The sequence below is a fragment of the Apium graveolens genome, chromosome 6, assembly GCF_009905375.1.
Source record: "Apium graveolens cultivar Ventura chromosome 6, ASM990537v1, whole genome shotgun sequence".
Lineage (NCBI taxonomy): Eukaryota > Viridiplantae > Streptophyta > Magnoliopsida > Apiales > Apiaceae > Apium > Apium graveolens.
In genome coordinates this window covers 18278489-18297480 of record NC_133652.1, presented here as the reverse complement: position 1 = coordinate 18297480, position 18992 = coordinate 18278489, and the positions used below count along the sequence as shown (strand labels likewise).

The 18992-nt window shown below is 34.7% G+C and overlaps 2 protein-coding genes and 1 pseudogene across 2 annotated transcripts; 1 reads left to right on the top strand and 2 right to left on the bottom strand.

Moving 5' to 3' along the window:
- Nucleotides 1–356: 356 nt before the first annotated feature.
- LOC141664050 (heavy metal-associated isoprenylated plant protein 20-like) lies at nt 357–2235 on the bottom strand. The gene is made up of 3 exons (XM_074469910.1): nt 1843–2235; nt 1663–1738; nt 357–731 (listed from the first exon to the last, which is right to left on the bottom strand). The coding sequence occupies exons 1-3, from the start codon at nt 1915–1917 to the stop codon at nt 448–450; spliced, it is 435 nt and encodes a 144-aa protein (XP_074326011.1). The 5' UTR covers nt 1918–2235; the 3' UTR covers nt 357–447.
- Nucleotides 2236–13130: 10895 nt separating this feature from the next.
- LOC141668691 (beta-glucuronosyltransferase GlcAT14A-like) lies at nt 13131–16158 on the top strand (annotated as a pseudogene).
- A 90-nt stretch (nt 16159–16248) lies between these two features.
- On the bottom strand, nt 16249–18127 carry LOC141668690 (putative protein phosphatase 2C 24). The gene is made up of 4 exons (XM_074475674.1): nt 17570–18127; nt 17104–17427; nt 16907–17012; nt 16249–16732 (listed from the first exon to the last, which is right to left on the bottom strand). The coding sequence occupies exons 1-4, from the start codon at nt 18005–18007 to the stop codon at nt 16422–16424; spliced, it is 1179 nt and encodes a 392-aa protein (XP_074331775.1). The 5' UTR covers nt 18008–18127; the 3' UTR covers nt 16249–16421.
- Between the last annotated feature and the right edge of the window lie 865 nt (nt 18128–18992).

Here is an 18992-nt window from a genome sequence, read left to right as displayed (position 1 = left end):
CCACCAATTTACCTGCCACCAATTGCAGCATGTACGCTTCCTATTTTTATTATTTTGATCGAATTCTTTTCATTTTAAAGATTACTTCCGAGCAGCTATATGGTTTTAAAAATGTAACTAATCGTATTTTTTTTTTCATTTTAAAAATTACTTCCAACCAGCTTCATACATTGATAAATGAAACAGACAATGCCCTTTATTTTTATCAATTTGTTCAAACCTTCTTGCCTTGCAATTTACAAACTTGCTATTAACTAAGTTAAATAATCAAAATCGCAGGAGAAATATGGGATATATTTTGAGAATACATCCTATTTTTTTAAGTTTTAGGAGTCGTACTAATTTAGGCAATACTCTCTCTTCAAAACAAACCAAAGTTTGCATGCATCCAAATTATAATTTACTACAAAGTGATCAAACAAACATCCATGGGTAATGAGCCCCTGATTACATGATTGAACAAGCATTAGGATTATCATCACTAAAAATAGTAGTATATCTCTCCACAGGTGCACTGGGGCTCTGAACAACCTTCTTCACGTATCCAGCAGGAGCCTTCTTATCATAAGCTTGAGGTGCATAAGGTTGAGCCACTAAATTATATGGCACATAGGGCCAAAACTCAGCTCTCTTTCCGGTGCTCTTAACCTTTTTTAACACCTTGTTCGGTTCAACATACCCTGTTACTGTTATCCGGCTCTGTTTTCGTATTACATCCACCGATTTTACACCTGTGTTCAGAATGGAAGTTGATTGCTGGTTAGGATATCAGAGTCAAACAACATGCAATGCACCACTTGTGTTGATAAGAACGGTTAGCTATATATGTGATGCGACCTGGCAAATAGTTACTAATCAAAATTCTTGGTTTGTGGAGGATTCATTAGGGCGTTTGGTTTGTTGAGACGTCTTGTTGAATTTATTGCACCTAATTGTTCTAACAATGGGAGGATGAGAATTGAGAAAATTATTCACAAATATAACCTTGTACTACTTCACTAAGTACATACTTCATGAAATTATGGAGTTTCCGAAATCTAAATTATTAGATGAATTTAATGTGCCTATTAGTTCTTTGATTTCTGCACTTTAAGGTCCTGAACAAGGTTTCTGGAGGATCATTCTTACCCTTTAATTTTAAGGTTAGCTGATTTTAAGGATTCAAACTCATAATCTTGCAGAGGACGAGAAATAGGCAGGACTCGGGAGACAGCTAACTAGTGTGTCCCATGAACACCTTCTTGGGTTACTTTCAAAACCCTGAAACCTCTAATTACATCTTAACATGGCCAAAAGAATTAGGTCCAGAATAGAGAAAATAAGCAAAAAAGAAATGGGAAACAAAGCTTAATACTGGTGAAGTAAACTAGTTATTCAGGTTTTAGTACTCTTACTCAACAATATTGCTAAGCTTGAAGTTAATACAGATTAACTCGTGATCTACAGGCGTAATTAGTTATATACATGCATGCATCATAAACAGTTTCTCTTCCTCTATTCCAGTTTAGGTGCAAGAAATTCAAAATATTTTACTCTGTATCAACCTAAGATTACTAGATATCATGATTTTAGTTGGTGATAACCTTAATCTTTTTTAGCTAGCAGTAACTTTTTTGTCATCAAAGCTTCATGTTGTGTTGTGTAAGAGGGAAAAATCAGAACCTTTCATAGAAGAAACAGAATTCTTGACTCTCCTTTCACAGCCATCACAGTCCATTTTCACCTTAATATCAACTGTCTGAAATATCGATTAAATCAGTTATCAAGGAACAACTGAAACAGATAATAAGCATCTCGAAGATAAATAGAAAGATAAATTAAGCTACTGGGAGATGGAGAGACCTGCATGGGTTTGCGTTTGCTCTTCCTAGTGGAGGAACTGCTGCATAAGTCTGAGAAATGATCAAGAACTCCCATATTTATTTTTCTGTTTTTCTTTCACTCTCTTCTCTTGCCTTTTCTTGAGGAGCAATTGTGTTGTAACTTCGCAACTTGAAAAATATGAATAAAAAGAGTGGTAACTATATATTGGGACTGGGAGAGGCTTTGGACAATATGGATACTGTATGTGTAGGCCTAGGGTAAGCTTCTGGAATTGTATAGTAAAGTATTGTTGTATTTTATTTTTTAAAAGGAGTTCATCTTTCTTGCCAAACTGTGTAAAATTTGCAGCACTAAATGACTTGTTGTGTCTAAGCAATCTATTTTTGATAAAATATAGAGTGGGCTGTTCCTGTAGTGTATAGAGCATTAGGTTATACATAAGTGTGATAGTGAGCACATAAACTGAAATAGAAACAATCACTTTGATCCATCTTTTCTAAAAACCATTCCAAGATTAAAATCTCATGTCAAGGGGGTTTATTTTTTTTTTACTTTTGGTTTGATGGAGGGGCAAATTATGAGGATGCAACCTCAGTTCATTTCAACAATAAAATTACGACACTTTGCTTTGAGTTCTTGGTTGCGATTCAGTTCCTTAAAATTCTTAATTTTGGTTCTCGGTACTTTTCCAATTCGATTGATCACCCCTGCACCATGCCGCGACGATAATAATTTCACCACTCTTATTTAATATAATTGTCGCTATTGAACTTTTAATAGGTGTACTAGCTAGTCACAGAACGTTGCCATGTTCAAAACTTGTGCAAATGACAATTACATTACTTTCAGAAACTGTATGTAATGCTTTACTTTATTAGTACATGTTTGTAATTTGGAGAAAAGCAGTGTATAAAAAATCATATTTTATGAGATGATCAAGAAGTTTTGATAAAGTAGCTGTAGAGTTAGATATGGTTTAAAGGAGTTGTCAACAAGCGAATGGTTTGGAAAGTTTATAGAGTAAATGATCTGGAGCCCTGTATGTCCTAGCAGCTGCATTATTGTCCAATTCTCATCAACAAACTAAGAGCTAGATCATCAACAAATCTTTGATTGAGTTGGCCATATTTAGATATATATATTAGTCACTTTCGTATACAGTTCGATATGATCAACTCTCCGATCGTGACACACTGGTGTTGAGTTTTTTCTTTTCATTAGTGAAAAGGTGTCATCTTTAATAAGATGGATCATGAATGCAATCCCCTAGCTGAAGAGTTCGAATTTAAGTTTTGGTCCTCTAGTTTAAATTCTAATTTAGTCTTTAGATTGAAGTGGATCCACACAGCAAATGCAGTTGACAAGTGTTTGCCCGGGAGCTGGAAGCTGCAAGGTACAATGCAGAAATCAAACAGGTGTAATTTGAAGTATCACTTCAAGAATTGAAAAAACTATCTAATGCGCGAATTGTGTTTGGGATTTTTTTTTTGTGAAAATAGGAATTTTATACAGTATTGTTAGTTCTCGAGGCGTGAATACTTCAACAACAAAAAAACGAGCAATGTATGAATTGATAAAGTTTTATTACCGGCAATGGGAGTTCTCAGTCTTTCGCCCTAGTACTCAGAATTCAGTGCATGTCTAGCAAAATTCACCATGTCATTAGACTCAAATTTTCAACTGTCATTATACAAAGAAGATAAGCGCGCATAGACTAAAAGACATGAAACTGTAATAGCAATTAGCACAACAAATAAAACTAACCAAAAAGATTATCCGGCACTATTATGTAATATCATCTGAAAGGACTTGAAAATTGTCAGTCCCTGGATTTAGCTCCATCTCCTTCCGTCCTCTTCCTCGTCTACAGGGTAACATGCAGGTTGGTCGCTTCTTTGCCTTGCTTAGCCTGTAATTCAAAAGAATTTCTTCATTGCTAAGGTCCCGAGTGGCGACGACTACGAGTAGCCACAAGAACAAGAGTCTTCAGTACAGGATTATCTGAAACATGACTACTGCTAGGAGTCCCGGATTTAAACCAAAAACTGCCGAGGCTTTTTATCTTTACTTCCTGTTGGACAAACTTAGTATTTTAGACTAAGTTGTGAATCATTTTGAGACTCTATATGAGTGAGACACATTATGTGTTAGTGGTGTGTATTTATTGGAACGTATTCTTCTCTTCGAGGGGATTCCAACGCATATTAACACGCTCAAAATGAGTAAAAGGTGAATGAGAACTGATGTTCCAAAGTTTTACATTTTAATATGAAAAGTGGTTTTGTACCACATCGAGAGTAGCACAAACCTATTCCCTTAGTTTTTCTTATAAATACCATGTACCACATCGAAAACAAAAACAAGTTCTTTCAAGCCTCTCTTTATAAATAGAGTCTTAGGGCACCAGTTTTATTAAGTCAAGTAAATAAGAGTCATCTCTTTCATTCTTGGTCTCTTTAGTCTTAAATTTTTTCAATATTCCGGTGATAGTTCTCGGGCTCAGTTCAAGTTCGCTGAGAGTATATTCGATCTATCGATTATACTAGTATCTCGTTTTATCCTGGGAAGCAGGTCGCTAAACACGGATGGTGCAGGGCGAAACTGCTTTAAGGAGACAGTTTTCTGGACTCGAGATTAAATTCAATATCTGTTTGTTTTCTCAAACCCTTCTCCTAATTTAATTGTTAATTCTTATATGCTTATGTGATTTAAGAATTAACAATGTTCTTATGAATTAGTTATATATTCAATATATATATAATAATGTCTTTATCGTACAAGATTGATAACAATCTTAAAGCAGTTTACTTCAATTTTCATACTTTCTTGTGAGTAGACGCAAAAGTCAATTTGATTGTTTAAATTGGATTTATTTATGGGTATATGAGTGACCATTATTTGTCTCATTAATTAAATTAAATTTAGTGCGTTAATTTCTTTGATCACTTGTTGCCATGTGCTTGAAGTTAATATAAAATTGATTTTAAGTGGTGCTTTGTTTAAGCATAACAGATACGAGGCAAAAGTAAGCACAAAGTTGTTGGATAATTGGTTTCTTATAAGGCTATTGATGCTTTAATGGTTATTGATTTATGATCAACTTATATTCAAGTGGACATATTTGGTGACATCTCTCTCGGGTTGATCATTATAAATTGGTAGATTAAACCCAAATTTATAATTCGTCCATGTTTTCGCTATTAATAGATAGCTTATTATGTTTTGTTAACATGGTGATTGATTTCTTAATTCTGAATTGATTTTGGAATTATTAGTACACTGATACAAGAATCGTATATGCTATAGTTTACATGCGTGTTTGCAAGTTCATAACATGATATTGCCATGCAATTAAATGATATGGCTACATAAATGTGACCCTTCATGATGGAACTTGATTATTTGGTGATTAATTTTTTAATCATTGTTGAGTGATGATAAGCCATCAATTATTATTGTTTAATCTTTAATAATGGAGTTATATCACAAACTTGTAATACTGGATATAATGCAGTAACATGTTTGTTGTTAAATAATGTGACGAGGTGGGCAGCTGAAGTGAACCAGATTTACAATTGCTCAGGATTCTCCACATTAAAAAACCTAATGGGTCTGGAGTACAGGTTATGGGTCGGCACATAAATTATATTTTTCTGGTTGGATTTTTCCTCCAGTTAAATAGTAATTTCACGTGTTGGTGTCGGTCTGCTGCGGCAGTGATACACGAGCCTATTATAGTGATCCATATGATACTTAATACGGCGAATATTGATCTCAGTAGTTATGCTGAACTTCGGAGAGAATCCGAAAAGTTGTTAACCCTAACACATCAGTTGATCAAGGATCACTGAATGTGGGGTTATTGAAGATTTATGTTCTTCCTTGGGCCTTTTATGGTTGCACCAGTAGGTGAGCCAGAAATGTAGGTTCGTGTGAACCATGTAAATATTTTAGAGAAATTCGGTAATTGAATTTTTAATGATAAGAACCACAGGAAGTTCTTTAAACATGATATTAAAATCTTATAGGTTTTAATGAATGACGTAAAACCTGCTCAGATGAGAGGTAGTGACACGATACGTGTTTATTGTCTGGTTTGATAGTAAAACATTTATCACTCGTACTCGTAGTCGAGTCAATATTGAAGCTAAATAGAGAGATGTGGCTCTATAAACTCAAGGGTAAATCCAACTTAATACAGATAATTAAGATGGTAGTGAATAAATTTGATGATGAATAATCACCGGGCAAATTCTGTTTGCAACGTGAATATTCATGAGGTCGTTGCACCTTACTCGCATTAAATAAATGGAGTAGATGCAGGCTTGAGTTGCGCTCTGAGAGAGATGCAAAACGATTGTGATCAGCTCAGACTATCACTGAATTTGAGGATATTAGTTACGAAGGGCTAATCGTTCCTTAAACATGATACCACAGAAGGAAATAATTAAATTTCCTATTAGTTTTGGAATATTTTCTGACATTCTGTAAAATATTAAAATTGTGGGGGTATCTAAAATAGAAAATTATTGAATTTTCTATGAATAGTGGAATGTAATGAAACATTCTTGAAAATAATTGAAATGTGGGGGTATCTCGAAACTTGATACCAATACCTCTGTTGGTAGCATGAGATCCAAAATCAATTGAGATATTTTGGATGGATACATAGACAATGGTTGAGTCTAATAATATCCGATATATGAATCTAATTTTTGAGACTCGTATAAATACTATTACAGAGTTTAGGAATGCTTATGCGATAAGCTAGTAGATCCTAGTAGATCTGTAATTAAAAGTCATCTAAATGAACTTACGAGTTATTGGATGAATGTGAGGATGAACCTGCAGAGAGCAAAAGACTTGGATAATTGCTAGTCCCGAATGTCTTGATAATTTGCTTGAAGGTGAACTCGTAAATTTAATAGAAGCAATGCGCTTCTCGTATAATTTCTTGATAAGTGAATATATCAAGAGAAAATTTGACTATTACTGAGAGTCAATAAATCAAGATTTTCTAGCATGTGTACTAGAAAATGGATTGTGCATGTTCTCTCTATGTCCTTTGTGGGGGAAAGGATGTTAAGAAATAGAGAGAGTGGTTCTGTTTGACAGAATCTTGTTTAAAAAAATATATAGATCTTCTTACGAGATAGAAGCATTAGGATCCAAATGAATTTTTAAATTGGGAAAATATATCTGGGTCTGAAGGAAGTATAAGGTCAGACTGATACAAAAATATTACAGTCGAAAATGATGACCTTATATAATTTATGAAATATTCTCGAGTTTTGAGAATAAGGTTCATTAAGATGATACTAAAATTATCGTATTGTGAAATTTAAAAGTGCATCAATGAACATTGAGATGGTTCTAAATAGATATTTGGAGAAATATCTATTTACGTGAACCCGAGGGTTGCTCTAGATAAAGCAAGAGTAGAAAATCTGTATTTTCGGTGATCATGTTGAGTGAAACAACATTGACACGAAATAGTGACATATTAAATTTGATATTGCTATGATAAGCAATGGCTTCAAATAAATGACATGGTTGCCATTTTGAGGACGCTCAAAATTGGTTGCTATGTGAATAAGGATTTCCAGTTTAAGGACGCTTAAACTCGGTAATGATGCAAACTGAAATTGCTGGTTTTTGGGACGCTAAAAGCTGGTAATATCAATAACAAGTGAAGCCTTAAGTAATAACTAGTAAAGTTATTTCATAAATGTGAAATATGTCAATATGAGATGTCAAACTGATTCAAAATCAGAGAATTGACAAGTGTGCATGTGTTATTTACACATGATATGCAAGTCATAATTGATTGCATGTGAGTGATTTGATCATTACGAGAAGTAATGACAAGAGGATCATCTCTGAAAATCTTGATGAGATTGAAAAGTTTTTATTTGAAGATTACAATCTTCGTGACTTTAAAAGTTTTAGATGATACATGTCACATGTTGGTGATGTGAATTTTGAAGAGATCAACGAAGCTAAAGTTGTCATAGCTGGAATGGATTTATATTTATCCAAGCGTAGATGAACAAGGATCTCTCAAGAAGTATTGCAAGTCTGTTGTACTTTTTAAAATTGTACAAAATTAGACATAGGCTACACAGTTGGTAAACTGGGTAGATGCATGAGTACAATGGAAATTGGTCACTTGAAAGTGATTGCAATGAGATTTAAGGTGTATGATATGTGCTCGTGAGCTTGGACTGTAATATGAAAGATATCTAATTGTACTATGTGAATATAGTATGTAAATTAGATATTTGACTTTAAGAACTTAAAAGTCATTCGAGAATACATTTCACACTTAGCAGTCGTGTCATGGAAATCCTAAATTTAGCTCGATTCATGATGGAATACGAGTCTGGTGCATAAAATAAATGCAGTTAAATGGCTGAGTAGCCACTTTGTAAGGATATTCCTAAATGACAAGGAAAATGTGTCTTCAATATGCATATATCGTGTAATCAATATGCAAATTGGGAGATCACATTATTGTGTATGAAATGGTATGTCTCACATCTATGATGAGGACATAATACCATTAAACAACTATTCTCAACGAGAATTATCATGATTGACTATGTAAAGTCAAATGATAATGTTTGGATCCACTAACCAGATGGTTAAACTGAGTGAATCTGTTAAGACAAGGGAATCTAGTTAGACCGAGAGATAGTTGTCAAATCATCGAGAGGAATGAGCCTTGCCTATTGCTTAACGGCGTCATGGTGGACACCCAACCTTGTTGACTGGAGATCCCAAGAACTTGGTTCAATGGGACAACTAAATCATGATGACCAAATCACTGTGGGGGTAACTCCTGGCCTATTTCTATGATGATGAAACAGTGAGACCCGTAAGGTACGAGGTTAAGCTTTATATTTTTAATGATCTTTGACGAATACAAGGATTTCAAGTTTGAATACATAATATTCGGTTGAGTAAAAGCGGGTTACTCTATAAGATAAAGATCACCTATGTAAGAGAGAAGTATGGCCGCTTCAAAGGAGAATTGCGAGGCACAATTCTTTAGAAACTCTTGCAGAACCAGGACGATGTTCCAGGGCCAAAATGGACATAATCATGAGAACTGAATGAGTCAGGAAAGTTATAGTGATGAGTATGTCATCGTTTACACAAACGGTCGAATAGTTCAAGGATATCGCGTCATACTGTCTACCAGTAAAGTCGATATACTTATTCGAGCGAAGGTTCAAGGAGCATTCTCTACCTATCGTATGCTATATCTGACCGTCAGAACTATCACCAAGTCAAGCTCCGCGTCTGTCTGTCTATGCGGTGTCTATGTGGTGCGTGCTACTGGACCATCAATCTCATTTGTGGGGGATTGTTGGACAAACTTAGTATTTTAGACTAAGTTGTGAATCATTTTGAGACTCTATATGAGTGAGACACATTATGTGTTAGTGGTGTGTATTTATTGGAACGTATTCTTCTCTTCGAGGGGATTTCAACGCATATTAACACGCTCAAAATGAGTAAAAGGTGAATGAGAACTGATGTTCCAAAGTTTTACCTTTTAATATGAAAAGTGATTTTGTACCATATCGAGAGTAGCACAAACCTATTCCTTAGTTTTTCTTATAAATACCATGTACCACATCGAAAAGAAAAACAAGTTCTTTCAAGCCACTCTTTATAAATAGAGTCTTAGGGCACCAGTTTTATTAAGTCAAGGAAATAAGAGTCATCTCTTTCATTCTTGGTCTCTTTAGTCTTAAATTTTTTCAATATTCCGGTGATAGTTCTCGGGCTCAGTTCAAGTTCGCTGAGAGTATATTCGATCTATCGATTATACTAGTATCTCGTTTTATCCTGGGAAGCAGATCGCTAAACACGGATGGTGCGGGGCGAAACTGCTTTAAGGAGACAGTTTTCTGGACTCGAGATTAAATCCAATCTCTGTTTATTTTCTCAAACCCTTCTCCTAATTTAATTGTTAATTCTTATATGCTTATGTGATTTAAGAATTAGCAATGTTCTTATGAATTAGTTATATATTCAATATATATATAATAACGTCTTTATCGTACAAGATTGATAACACTTCCTCCCTTCGTTCAAATACTATGTTCGTTATATACATTCACATGTCTTTCTTAAAAAGGGGAGAATCATAAGAATAAACCATGACATTTGGGTACATTCCTATTGCTGGGTGATTTGCAAATGAGCAAAAAGGTAGTGGGTTTTTCTTCGCTCCAGTATTACTTCCCAGGCTTGTTGCATATAAAGGTTTAGTAAGCATTTTCGTCTGACCCCGTATCAGCACCTTGTATATGTGGTCTGAATTAAGGCACGCTAAATCCGTCCCATATTTCACGCGTTTCACCCCCAGTGCCCCAAGGCTGCGCATTTATAACATTTCCATCGTAACTTGTGATCAAGTAAAGGTTTTGTGCATTCACTCTTGGATATCCAGGTATGTAACGACAATGTGCTGGAGAGTGTACCATGCTAAGGTAAAATGTGATAATGGCGCCAATATTAGCCTCACCATTAATAAATAGACCTTGGCCTGCCTCCTTGTGGGGGTACTTGAGATGCTTTGAGCTCAAGGGTGTAGCCGCTCAGATCCTTAATCCTCCGTGATACCTCAGAAAGCTGTAACGCCTTTGTCTTAGTACAACTGTGCTGAAATTCACTACAATCACATTCAAATCTTTGACTGCAACAAAATTTATACGCCTTCAAGAGATCATGAATGGATCACAAAAAAAAATCTGACAGTAATTTATCAGTACCGACTTTCATTGACACATTGCTACCAACAGCAAGACTAAGGCCACTACGATGTTGAGCAGCACCTTTCTCAGTGGGTGAATATATAAGCTCTTCAGTGCTTTTAGAACTACGACAGAGAATGTTATCCATCGAAGCCCAGAAGGTTTTAATTTGAGAGTAAATGTTTTCTTGGACCTTGTTGGTCAGCCACCGGAGCGTAAGGCCATGTCAATGATCATCTCTATATCTGCATCACCTGCACCTTTCCCCACACGATTGTAGCTGAAAATCGAATTTTGCTTCAGGTCGTCAGATCATAAGCACTTAATATTAAGTAAAATCGAGGTGAAGGAGGTAGATCACAATTCACTTGTTGGCAATGTTGTAGATTTCAGCATTATATGTTCATCTATCAATTCATCTCACTGAATAAATTCCAGCACACACTCGTGTTATACAGTAGTAAGTAGTAACATTGCGCATTTCCATAGCAATATGATAAATGCACAACTATATTCTAGTAACTGATATCCCCCGATATATTTCAGATAAAATAGCCCTTAAAAAAATATTACGTGTTTCGGTCAAGTTTCAAACTTTTACTTAGAGCATTCACAATGGATGCTCATTTGTTACCTCGAGCCACTCAAAATGACTTGTTCATCTACTTTCTCAACCATTTTGTATTGGATGAGTTCTGACATAAATGGTCAAGGCCACCGCAGTGGACAGTGCCTAACTCATCTTTTATTGATTGTTTAATATTTTTAAATCAAATTTCACTGATTCTCTTTCATTTTCCTTATTTTACAGTTTAGTTTTATTATTTTATGAACCAGAAGTTGGCCCGTTATATTGGATGATTTTGACCGTTTCTTTCCAAAATCCATTTTCATAAAATGTGGCATAAAATGGACCCCATTAAAGATGAAAAGAGGTCCTCAGCGTTGGGGTGTTCTTAGTACCAACAAGTGCACAATGGCATGTATCAAACAAGCAAGACACCATCTTATTCATTTGCTACCAAGTCTATTTATATATGTATGTGAATTGTATAACAACTAACAGGGGGGACTTTGTACATTGTAAATTACAAAGGTATTCTGAAATTACAATTGAATTATACCATCTCACTCTTAATAAAGTAGAAGCCCCTACTTATTCAGTGGTACACAAGGGGCATAACATGGTTACTAATCAGTGACAAAGCAAGCAACTTTACTTAGAAAAGGAAAGTGAAGTTATAGTTATTTCACAGCAAGATATTAAGAAAATAAAAGATTAAGCTCTTATGTAGATTTAGGATACAGATTATTAGATTAGTACCTCGTGTAAAGAAAAGGACGATTAATATCAGCGTGAAATTGATGGTATCGCTATCCGGTGATATTTAGCGAATGTGAGACTATCTTTGTAGGGAGGGTCCCGTTTGCCGGGAGTACTTATGCAAAAAATAATTTTTTGTCCGTTGAATTAATCAATAACGACAGTGATTAAAAAAAATATCTATAATGACTGCGGACATTATCAGCGGTTCAAAAAAATTAACTTTTACGGACTGCGAATATTGTCTGCGATTGAGATCTTGAGACCTGAAATAAATTTATATTTAATAAGTAAAAATGGACCCCATTAACTTAACATCAAGTCCCACATTTCGTGACAAGAGGGCAAAAAGGTAATTTTTTCGGACCGCGGATTAATTACAGTTGTTGGATGGTTGATCCAATATATTAAAAGTTATTTTTTGTATAAAAAATTTCTGGCAAACCGTTAGGGACTGTCCTCATCTTTGGATCACGACATTATCGATTTGAGATTCTTGTCATTATGATGTTGGAATTAAATTTTAAAGAACAATTAAGTAGTAATGTGAGATTTATAAAATGTACCCTCTCTATCGTCAAGTAGTATATCAAAAAATGTAATTTAAGTCGGGATTGTCAAACGAATAATTCAGATACGGATATATCCGCATCTGTAATTGTTGGATTCGAATACAGATAATATCCGCTTTATTTTGAATACGAATATTATCCGCTATTTATCGGATACGAATGCAGATATTTCAGACGGATATCAGATTTTTTTAAAAATTTTATGGCCCTAAACTCAAACGATATATTTATATATATATAAAGTATGTGTACAATCATGTAAAATTTGTATAAATATATTATTTAATGCATATACACACACCATAAACTAATAGAATAATTTTAAATTATATGTAATTATATATATTTATATAATTTAAATATCATGTATTATTTGATTTCGGATTCGAATATTCCGGATTCGGATACGGATAATATTCGTATTTTCATGATACAAATGCAAATTTTTCGAAAAGATATCAAATTTTTCAAATTTTTTTGACAGCCCTAATTTAAGCGGAAAAAGAACTATGTTATGTTAAAGTGACAAAAATAAAACAATAATAATATATGGTGATGTCTACGCGCAAGGTTGAAAGTGAGGAGGGCAAAGCCAAGAAATTCAAATAAAAAACACATTTAAGTTGTCGTTGCAAGAAAGAAAACGAATAATGTAAAGTGTGAACACGAAGAACTGGACATGAACTATTACAGAACACAAGAAAATCAAACTCCATCTCCTCTGTTGAACTCCAAACTCTGACATACACACAACCATTTAATCTAAAACACACACATCTCAACTCAACCCAACACTTTAATCTCAATGCTCAAAAAACACATAATGCCAGCTGACAAAAAATGGCTCTTCACACTATTCTTAGCTGCCTTTATATCATTAATTTTAGTTCTCTCCTTGATCTCAAACTTCTCAGCTTCTTCTCAAAGCCCCTTTGTTTCGACTCTTCGACGAGGCGTTAATTACCCACCAGCATTTGCTTATTATATTACCGGAACTAAAGGCGATGTTGACCGGATTTACAGGTTACTTTTAGCTGTTTATCATCCAAGAAACCGGTATTTATTGCATATTGGGACTGGTGGGTCGGATGAGGAGAGGAGAAAGTTGGTTAGTTTGGTTGAGTCTGTTAATGTGATTAGAGATTTTAGGAATGTTGATGTCATTGGGAAGCCTGATCCTAATACGTATATGGGTTCCAGTGGAGTTGCTGCTGTTTTACGAGCTGCTTCGATTTTGTTGAAGGTAGATAAGGGGTGGGATTGGTTTGTTTGTTTGAGTGCATTGGATTATCCGTTGATCACGCAGGATGGTAAGCTTTGCTTTTTGTTTTTGGATTGTTTATGGTTTGAAAATAGCGTAATTAGGACTTTGGTAGTTTGTGATTATGAATTAAGACATAATTTTTAGGACTTAAGAAAAGTTACATATAAATAGGCTAAAGTGTTAGGAATAATGGATTGATCTTGTCTTAAATATAAATTAAAGAAGCCTTATTGATTTTGTGTTTATGTATGAAGACATAATTTTGAGACTTGACAAGTTGTGAATAAGCCAGGCTGGAATGTTAGGATTTGTGGATAGACCTGTCTTAAAAATTGGAAAAAAAAGAAGCTTTAAATTCTAGCATTTACGTTCCACGGTTGTGATGATACTTCAGTTTAGTTTTTTTCTTGAATTTCTGTTTGGTGTATTCTATGCAAACACTGTTAATTGTTCAACGTCATGACTAATTATTGTGCAGTTTACAGTCAAATTGACAATGGGTGAATAAAAATTACTGAGCATAGTATTTTGAAGTTTGTTCATACACGTAAATGGTATATTTTGATAACGATTTTATTGATAAATTAGATCAAGGCCTCATCATAATGAAAAAGAAGAGTAGATTGAGATGGAACTATCTATCTCTGCTTATGCTGTTCAGCAGGATAAGTAAGTCTGTTGTAGTAAATTAGAGATACTGTATCTAACTGTCTGATCTCTGTGACCACTGGTCTGATCCATTAATGTCTTACTTTGATTTTCTTGTTACGAAGACCAAATGTTTCTACTGAAAATAATTATTTATGGCATGCAAATCATATTAAAAGCCAGTCTTTTAGAGGGGAGCACACTGTGAAGGTATTTGCTTTCCGAATAATTATTTATGAAACGCAAATCATAGTAAAAGCAGTCAAGAGGAGAGCTCGCTATGAAGTTACTTGATTGCAGACCTGCAGTCAAAGAGGCTTTTTTGGTAGACTAAAGTCAGGCTACTAATTTAATTCCAAGCTATATTATTAGTTCGAAGCTTATCTTTAAAGTTTAGAAATCTGAGTAGACTGTGGTTCTATTTCATAAAGTTGATAGTTCGCATGCCTTGCAAATTTTAAGGGCATGTAGCAAAACCATTGCTTGAGACTGAGCCATATATCCGCAGAAAGAAACTGCTAGGCTAATTATTATGCCACAAATTGACTTCCAAAATATATTTTCCTACCAGATGGTAGCTTTGATTTGTTTATATGTTGACAATTTTACTATTTATTTTTAACTGGACTTCCTTGGATTAATTACTTTTTCTGTTAGATAACTTCCATGATTAATTTCTTAAGCTAGTTGCTCTTATGGCTGGTCTAATATATTACTCGCTTTATTCATAGTATACGTGGTGCTAATATTGCATTCAAATGCCTTGGTTGAAATACATCTTATGTTGACAATGTTAGTAATGCTAAAATTTGACTGTCTGTATTCTCAGACTTATCCCATGTGTTCTCCTCTGTCAGAAGAGATCTCAATTTCATTGATCATACCAGTGATCTTGGATGGAAAGAGTAAGCACCTTCATAAAGAAGTTTTCTGTTCATGACCTGCTTTACCTTCTTTGTTTTTCGAAGTATCCATTTGTATTTCACTGATAGTTTGTGTATCAGACAGGCATGAATTGGATGTTGATTATATGTATTTCAGGGGTCAAAGGGTTCTCCCAATCGTTGTTGATCCAGGCACTTAGCTAGAAGAGTTCAAATTTTCCATGCCACTCAAAAGAGAACATTGCCTGCTGCCTTCAAAGTTTTCACAGGCAAAGTGCAATTTTATGCTTAACTTGTTGAGATTTAATTAGCTCCAACTGTTACAAGATTTAATCACCATCTATATTCTAATTTTATGTTGCCTATTCATTTTCTATCTTATTAGGTTCTCCGTGGATCACCTTAAGTAGATCATTTCTTGAATTTTGTGTTCTTGGCCGTAATAACCTTCCCCGTACAATGTTGATGTATAGTACAAATTTAATTTTGGCCCAAGAAGTGTATTACCATTCAGTTATTTGCAATTCACCCGAATTTAAAAACACAACTGTCAATGGTGATTTGAGATGTATGGTTTGGGATGATCCTCCAAAGATGGACCCTCTTTTCCTTAATACTTCGGGTTATGAACAGATGGTTCAGAGCGGAGCTGCTTTTGCAAGACAGTTTCGAAAAAACGAGGCATTGCTAGACATGATTGACGAGAAGATTCTCAAGCGTAGTAGGCATAGAGCTGTGCCAGGAGCATGGTGCACTGGCCGGAAAAGCTGGTTCACGGATCTATGCTCACAATGGGGTGATGTCAATGTGTTGAAGCCAGGGCGCCGTTTATATAATTATACTAACATATTTTTGCATTAATTACCTAACTATTTGCAAGAAATATTTTCATTAAAATAAATAAGTTTAGCATTAAACAAGTGATAGGAGTATTCGATGGTAACAATGCGGTAGCCGTGAGAAGGAAACACAAACATGAAGTACAACTGTACTAGGTAATAATTAGAGTTTGGTTTAACAAAACAACATAATAATAAAATATCATGCCATACATCGTTCACACCAGAAAACAAAACAACAGAAACAGAAAATACTAATGTAGATTGTAGGGGGTACACGTTAAAAAGACATGACCGTCTAAGTCTCCTTCCTCAGATTGATGACAACAACACTCACATTATCACTGCTCTTCCTAACCAACGCCAGTTTTGTCAACAATAGCGATGCTTCAGTGCAAGCCTGGTCGTGATGCTCGCCGGAGATTTTACCAGGTGGCCTCATTGTCATCTTTTCCTTGAGAAACAAACGAGCAACGCGACTTGCAGTCTCGTTTGACACCATGTCCCATAGTCCATCACTTGCCAGTATCAAACATTCGTCCTCTTCGGTACGGTCTATGATTGTCACCTCAGGTTGGCTAATCACATATGGCTTAAAAAAGCTGTCACCTGAACACAAAATACACTTAATTATTTGCAATTCGATTAGAATTTGAACAATTTCAAGTAAACTTACAGGTTACATGAATCACACTGTTTCAGTTTGTAGGCTAAATGAATCTCTAATTGAACTAAAGCGATTATAAGTAATCAATAGAGTATTTATTTATTTATACTTTGTACCTATAGCTCGTGACATGGCGAGAACGCCAAGAACTCGTGCTCCATCCCAGTATATGACTCGGCCACCAGCAGCCTGGATCCGGCTAAGTTCATCAGGACGGTCAGGCTGCACACATAAATAAGCATAATATCATCAAATATAATATATTCAGAAACAAAACAAGTATGAATAATATATAGATCAGTTAAATGATCACCTTATGATCGATGGAGAGGGGAATAATTTTCCCCTTTCGAGCCATAATAGCTCTAGAGTCACCACAGTTAGCCACCACAATCTTATCAGGAGTGACAAGAGCAACCACGGCTGTGGAGCCGACAGCATCAGACTCTGGTGAAGGTAGTAGGCATCTACAACCAGCAGCTGATATCACAGCTTCTTTGCACGTAATCACCTCTTCATCCATCCGACCAAAGCTTTTTTCCATAACTTCTTTCCACTCCACAGATTCCACCACCTCCTTGCCTCCAAGCTCATCTTTCACAAGCTCATGCAACCTTTCTTTGCACCTCTTCGCCACCTTTAATTAAACATATTACAAATAAGTTAAAAAAAAACCATACATATGTTCATTTTGGTCTACGGACTGTATAAACTAGATACAAATTATTATGTTTATGTATATATTGATTTGAATTTGAATAAGAGATACTATAACATACATGAGAACATCCGTGGCCGTCGTAAACAGCAAAGTAATGAAACTCAGAAGCATCTCCTTTCACTTTGCTGCAAAAGGAAGGGTGAATAGCAACAAAATCTTCCATGTCTCTCCTCCGTCCACAAATGGACGCCAGTCCAAACTTAGGACACTTGTCCAAACTCTCACCATCTTTCTCCTCCTCTAGTTTTGCCTCCATCTTTTGGCTTAAATCTCCCTTGTCCACTCCACCCACACCTTTACCACCCGGGAACATCTGCATCTTTCGACGCTTGCTGCCCTCTTCACCACCACCCACATCCTTAGCTCGGCCTGACTCTGACTCCAACTTCTGGTGACGAGAAGCTCGTGCATTTCTTATACACGATGCTGATAGTTTCTGTTTCGAGTTTGTGTTTGAGCTATCATTCTTAATGTCTCCAGACATAGTTTTCTCCATTATATTAGGTTTTGGTCTAAGAAGAAATATTTTGATAAAGACTCGATGGAGGTGTGGAGAACTGAGGAGGACTATTTGCTACTGAGAGAGATGAAATGACGGCAGACCACTTTAGTGACCGAGTTAGAGCTATGTAAAAAAGGCTTGTTTCAATCTCAACCGTTCATTGAGCTTGGTAAAATAACACGTAGCATGCAAAGCATAACGTGGCTCAATGAAATCCAAACACGGTTCTTTGATGACACATATGTGCCTTAACTTAAATATGTATAACGTGTATAATTGTATATATTTAATTATTTAAATTTTTGAAGAAAAATTTAGTAACGGTACAAGATTAATGTACTGATCAAAGTTTTTTTTTTAAAAAATTAGTGGTCAAAGTTTTTAAGATTACATTTATATTACATTAAAAAACATATTTTAATCAAAAGAAGAAAAATAAAGATAGTGAAATAAAAGCAAAAAAAAGTCATGCGTTTATATTTATATACATCAATCTACAAAGTATTGGTTTGTTTTAATTTAGCTACAATTTACATTACTTAACTTTGCTGGTATTTATAGTTCTTATTTAATTAAATGCATTTTTCAAAATATTAAGATTTAGCGGGTATATTAGATGTTTTAAAATTTATCATGTATATTCTTTGTAAGAATATTTTTAAATTTTTGTTTAAATATTTGTTAATATAATAAACTTTTATGCAAAATTTAAGTAAACAATTTGAAATATCATTATAACATAATCCAAAAGTCTAAAATGAAGGAATGCATTTATCTTTGATTTAATTACTTTGTTTGTACTAAATTATAATTTTTAGAATTTTTTAACATAGTTTATTTGATATACAATTATTAGCTAACTATATATTTATAAATTATATCTTATGGTAACCTTTTTATAACAATTATTTATTTAATATTTAATTTATAAACAAATGTTTATTTTTAAAAAGTCATCTCCTTACCAATTTTTCTTACC

Coding starts and splice junctions, on each gene's coding strand:
- LOC141664050 (XM_074469910.1), bottom strand. CDS start 1,917: ATGGGAGTTCTTGATCATTTCTCAGACTTATGCAGCAGTTCCTCCACT. Junction 1,739..1,842: donor GCAAACGCAAACCCATGCAG/GTCTCTCCATCT, acceptor TCGATATTTCAG/ACAGTTGATATTAAGGTGAA. Junction 732..1,662: donor TTCTGTTTCTTCTATGAAAG/GTTCTGATTTTT, acceptor TTCTGAACACAG/GTGTAAAATCGGTGGATGTA.
- LOC141668690 (XM_074475674.1), bottom strand. CDS start 18,007: ATGGAGAAAACTATGTCTGGAGACATTAAGAATGATAGCTCAAACACA. Junction 17,428..17,569: donor ACGGCCACGGATGTTCTCAT/GTATGTTATAGT, acceptor GTTTAATTAAAG/GTGGCGAAGAGGTGCAAAGA. Junction 17,013..17,103: donor CCCTCTCCATCGATCATAAG/GTGATCATTTAA, acceptor TTATGTGTGCAG/CCTGACCGTCCTGATGAACT.